The 6,000-nt window shown below is 32.6% G+C and overlaps 1 protein-coding gene across 1 annotated transcript; it reads left to right on the top strand.

Moving 5' to 3' along the window:
• The first annotated feature begins 1,854 nt into the window (after nt 1–1,854).
• On the top strand, nt 1,855–5,796 carry LOC110823003 (phosphopantothenoylcysteine decarboxylase HAL3a-like). The gene is made up of 3 exons (XM_022053259.2): nt 1,855–2,099; nt 4,029–4,376; nt 5,247–5,796. Exons 2-3 carry the CDS (start codon nt 4,032–4,034, stop codon nt 5,538–5,540), a joined length of 639 nt encoding a protein of 212 aa, XP_021908951.2. The 5' UTR covers nt 1,855–2,099; nt 4,029–4,031; the 3' UTR covers nt 5,541–5,796.
• Nucleotides 5,797–6,000: the final 204 nt, after the last annotated feature.

Genomic DNA, 6,000 nt, shown 5'->3' with positions numbered 1-6,000 from the left:
TGAAGAGAGTTCAAAATTACCTAAAAATTTGTTAATGGATTGTTTTAAAAAAGATTTACATACTTTAACTCTTAAAATTTATAAAACTATAGTTTAAATTAACTAAAAAAATATAATATAAATAAAAAAATTTCAGTAAACTATCAATATCTTAAGAATGTCTCTACTTAAAAGATATCAAGGTATAACAAATAATTAATTTATCGTTTAAAATTATAGATAAATTTATCATTCATTATGCTAATGAGAACAAATTTCTAACGTTGACTGTATACTTTTTGAAAATATTTATTTAAAAATATTTTAAATTTCAATCATTAACGAATATGACATTATCTTACAGAGTTATTTTGGTATATTAAATATCATATTATACATATTATTAACTGGGGAATTCATGTAAAAAAATAGTTCTAAATACCATAAACAACTTATAATAAATGTGAGTGACACCACGATATTTGGCAATTGCTAGCATGCAATCCCATACAATAAAAAGACTCTTATTAACTAGCTACCCGTGCTTGTCACATGGCTTGGTATGTCACATGCCTTTTGTTAGATGTCCCAAGCTTATTTGAGCTTGAAATTAGGTATACCCAATCTCATTAGAGTAATATATTATAAGCTAACATATTTGTAGGTTTCTCTAAACAAATTGAACATATATGTAAAGTCAAATTTCGTGATAAAAAGAGTTTGAGGAGAACAAATGATATAATAAAAGAATATCAATTTAGAATTTACTAGTGATAGGGACACACCTATTTAGTATGCATGCATCTATCACCTAATAAACATATACTGGATACACCTCTAACAATTATAGTTAATTTTAGATTACCCAAGTAAAATTTTTGAAAGTTAAATTTAGTGGTTCATATGAAAAGATGCCTATAAGAAATTTCAATAATTAAAGACAAATCATAAATGACTAAGACAATCATTATTATAAGAGCAACATAAGAAATAAAGATCTAGAATCAATGAATAGATAAAACACTAACACAATCATACAAATATAAGCAAAAAACCGACAACACATGAAGTAGAAGCCAACATAATATTAAACTAAAGAAAATATCTAACTAATAATAGATCGTCAAATAGTCAAATGCACAGAGAAGAATGGTGATAATATTAATGACAATGTGGACAAAGAAAACCAACAATATTGAACACATGAACTTGTTGAAAATTATGTTAGTTAAGATTGTTGATGATTGAACAAACAAAAACGTGTGTCATAATGTCAAAATTTTACTTTGACATAAAGCTAAAGTAAATAAAACAAAATATGAAAACTCTATAATTAATCTCCAAATGTTCATTTGCATGTTTTTTTCGTTCTATAAATATCATTATGTTACATGAAGCCAATGGTCGAAGATGTCAATCATCCTAATTATAATATTTTTATATTTTACTTGAGAGTTGAACCTGCTGTCATTTTCAGAAAGGATCAAATTAGAATTCTCAAAATTGTGTAATAAAGTAAAATTAAAAAATAAAGAAAAAATGAGAAAGGAGGCTGATGCTTATTTATTTTTTTTATTTATTACTTACCCATTAATTTCATGTAATCTCCTCATTTATTTAAAATTATTACATACGAAATAGTATAAAATAAACCTAATCTTTTAAATTAAATGAGTTATTTGGTAACTCGATCATATTACATTATCTAAATTTTTACAGTTAGAAATATACAGTGTAGTTTGAAGGTAAATGCGAATTTAAGCGAAGTTCTAAATGTTAGGCTTTAATTACAAGAGAATTAAAAAAACAAAAATATCATGACCCAAAAATAAATTTAAGCCCATTATTCCCGCTCCAAGAAGTTACCAATACCAGGGATAAAAAAAGACGGAAACGTTACATTTTATCGTGAAGAAGACGGCGGGACTTTGGGGGGAACTGAACAGACCATCAAATCTGGATGCAGCGCTGCTCTTCACAAGTTTTCGAGAGAGAGGAACGAGGAAGATGAACCATTTCTTGGGTTCCATCCTCCCTTCCTGCATCTAACCACTATCTTCTCCCAAAAGCAGAGCCCTAAGACGATTCAAATCATTTGCACGCGCTCCATCACGAAAGAAGTAAGTGTCCGATAACTTTCTCTCTTTACTGCAACTTCTAGGTTTTTTTGTTATGGTTATTAAAACGTAAGGCTACAAGATGTCATGACGTAGAAATATGAAGTGCATTGTTGTTGTGTATACGAAAATTGACTTTTTCGGGCCGTTTGGTTGTGGAGAACAAGCGAATAGTTATGGGAAATGGAAGCAGAAAATTGAGGTTTTATGTCCTCGGTCCACTGAGTTTTCCAGGGCTGAAAAGTTCAAGGAAGGCATCCTTTTTCAGACTTGAATCGTACAAAAACACATATGTACCTCCATGTACACGTCGATGCATACCTAATGTATGGCTTGAGATGGAGTCTTCTTATTATTTTTGTTCTTTCTCTCCGAATTTTCTGGACTAGCAGAGGAAATGTTGAAGCATGATTCTTGATTCGGGGCTTCTTTTGTCTAGATATGGCAAATCTTAGCAATATCGTATAATATGTATTCATACATACATATATACACACATATATAATCTTTTGACAAAACCAACTTATTCTCACCTTAACAAGATTTTGTAGCAGGTTTTGATGTAAAAAATTGTGATTAGCGCTGCTATTGTATTCCTGAAACTTGGTCTTGTAGTAATTGGGCTATATGGCTGACATTTGTGCATGGTTCTGCTTATTCTAATGAGAATTAGGAATTTTTGATAGGATATTATTAGAGATAATATTGATCCTCTGGGCTAATACTTGTTGGTGATTGTGTTTCTCTCCTAAATTTGTCATTTTAAAATGGTTATTTTGTAATGAATGATACTGCAAGCCCCTATATTCTCTTCCTTTTCTTACGGTTATGCTAGGACTTGAAAAATGATATATGCATTTTCTTCATCATGGATTATATGATGAGTCGGAAATATCCAAGTTTTTTTTGTGTGTTTAGAGTATGTTTCTTTCATGGAATTATCACAGTCATCTTATGTATTTTTGTGCAGTAACTGGATTAAATATTCAGCGCACTTTAAATAATATGTTTATTTAATGATGTTCAGCGTGCATTTTTTTTTGGGTGCTTAAAGTATGTTTTTTACATGGATTTATCACATCTTACATGCATTTTTTTGTCTCAGTTGATCTTGAAGATGCTCAGCATGCTTTATGAGTATTATTTATTCCTTTTCATTTTTTAAGAAGCTTAGTTGAGACCTTAAATATCTTATGAGATGTCTAGATGACATGGATAAATGTTTTCCCATAAAACGGAAAGTAACAACTCCTCAGCAGTTAGCTTGGTGTGTTAAAGAAGTTAATTTCATCTCAAATGAACTGAATTATGAGTACAACTGTACATCTTGTTCAACAAAATAAGCCATTAGAATAGAGTTTCTAGTTTGGATTGGTATATAACTTCTGAGACAATAAATAGGTGGATCTTGTATCGACACAGAACTGTGGTTTGTGACGTCATTTTGATATTTTTTTGAGATATCAAACCAGTTTAATGCTGAATTGCTTAAAGTATACCCAAAGCAGTCAAATATGTAAACTAGTTCAAGAAAAGGAGCGAGGTTTAATGAACATGGTGATGTCAATAATATCTGAACGTATTGATAGTGGACCACTAAGATAACTCCTGAGACCTGACGGAGGCTTATGCGCATCACACATATTTCAAAGATGTGGAGGAAAGAAAATCCTGTAGTAAAGAGTGCACAAGTTGTGCAGATAATTTTCATTTAGGCTTTTATTATTGTAAGTATTTTTCCTTGTTGACATAAATGGCCTTTTTATGTCTGTCACTACTTAAAAGAGTGTAATCACTCTTAACTGCTGTTTCAAGAATTGTTAACGTGCATTAGATGATCTTTACATATTTTTTTCTGCTTGCGGAACAATTTTTCATACCTTTGTGTCCAAGTTTCAATGACACTGATGGCATTGCTGTAATCTTGAATAGGTTATGGCTTATTCAGAGTCGATGAGTGCAGAGAGAGAACTAATACAAGTCAACACCGCTCCCAGGAAACCTCGGATTTTACTTGGTGCTTGTGGAAGTGTGGCTGCAATGAAGTTTGGAAATCTTTGTCGTTGTTTCTTTGGATGGGCAGAAGTAAGGGCAGTTGCCACAAAAGCCTCCTTGCAGTTTATTGATAGAGCATCTCTACCAAAAGAAGTAATTCTTTATACTGATGAGGATGAATGGTCCAGCTGGAGAAAAATAAGTGATCCTGTACTTCATATTGAACTCCGCAAATGGGCTGATATTATGGTTATTGCTCCTTTGTCAGCAAATACACTTGGCAAGGTAATATATCAGGAAAGCTCCCTATATATTTTCCTTATATCTTGTACCTAGTTTAACGTATATACTTATTGGGATGTGATGTGAGACAGAGAGCTTGAAGGAAAACTGAAGAAAATTAAATAAGAAACAGAACCTGAAATATCGGATCTCAATAATAATTCTAGATTCTCAAATAGTATTAACTATAGAACCCCATCTTGAAACTAAATTAGAGATACCCATTATATGAGCAACAAACCTGATAAAAACAGGAAAAATTTGAACCTACTTAGAAAAACAATCAGAATGGGAAGAAATAATCATTAAAGAAAAATCTATTACGGCAAATACTAAAGAAACAAACTATAGAAAAGCCTCCTATTTCTGTTTAATACACTTTCTTGTATCCAAACTTTTCCTTTATTGGTTCCCCACTGGGATGCTTCTCTTTGGACTTTGGAGCGCATGTCACTAAGATGGTATGGTTCTCACTAGTTTTATTTTAGGATTCTTTTTATACTTGGTAAGACAACCTGTGGCTTCTGGACTTAGAATTGAGTGGTGCAGTATCTTTTGTCTTTCCAGAGCAGTTGGTGAAGTCACATTACAATACAGGTGCATGGAGATCTATTTGATGAATTGTATATCAATTTGTAGTTCTTCATGCAGATACTTTTTACAAAGCTTTCGTGAAATATTGTCTTTATTTCTTTCTATAGGGGGAAGAAAACATGTCCATTAAGAACTAATCTTGTTTGAGTTTCCTTCGTTAAGATTCTCCCTTTTGAGAGTGTCATTATCTATTTGTCGTTCCTTGAGCATGATGTCAAATCCACATGTAGAATAATTGCATTTGTTAGTCATTTATTTTCATTTAATGCCTTATTATAGATTGCTTGTGGCCTCTGTGACAATCTGCTGACAAGCATTGTGCGAGCCTGGGACTTCAGCAAACAACTCTTTGTTGCACCTGCTATGAACAGTTTTTCGTGGACCAATTCTTTCACTGAACGACATATTGTGTTGATTGATGACCTTGGAATTTCTCTCATCCCACCTGTCACAAAGAGGCTGGCTGGTGGTGAGTATGCGAATGGAGCAATGGCTGAAGTTGATCTAATCTACTCGACTGTAAGACTCTTTTGGGAGTCACGAATTCGACAAGGTGAACTAAGGGTTGGTTGACATGATATGGATAGAATTACAATTTGTTTGCCGTAATTCTTTAACAATGGTATTGTTGTCCTGCCTGTCTTAGTCTTTATACAAAGTTCACTGTACATCTTGACATGTCTGTTAAAAATATGTCATAAATCATTCTTATCAAATGTAATTGTCATTGTTTGTGGAACTTGCACCAGTCGACTAGCTTGGTGAATGCTCTATGGTTTTGTACTTATTCATACATTACTTTCAAATCTTGTGGGTCTTTTATGCTTAACAGGGGGGTGACGGATGTGATTGGCATAGAAGTTTTGGGTGAACGGGTAATGGGAATAGGTTCAGTTGGGAATTATGTGGATTTGGTTGGGGTAGCAGGTTCCATAATTACTTCTTCAGTTGATAATATCTCAACAGTGATTCGTAGCATGCAATTGAATGTCCCGTACACATTTCATGTTTGAACTTGAGGAATGAACCTCGG

The sequence above is a fragment of the Carica papaya genome, chromosome 9, assembly GCF_054855325.1.
Source record: "Carica papaya isolate Zhongbai chromosome 9, ASM5485532v1, whole genome shotgun sequence".
Classification (NCBI taxonomy): domain Eukaryota; kingdom Viridiplantae; phylum Streptophyta; class Magnoliopsida; order Brassicales; family Caricaceae; genus Carica; species Carica papaya.
Note: the sequence above shows the minus strand (reverse complement) of the source record. Positions and strands in the feature narration are given on the sequence as shown.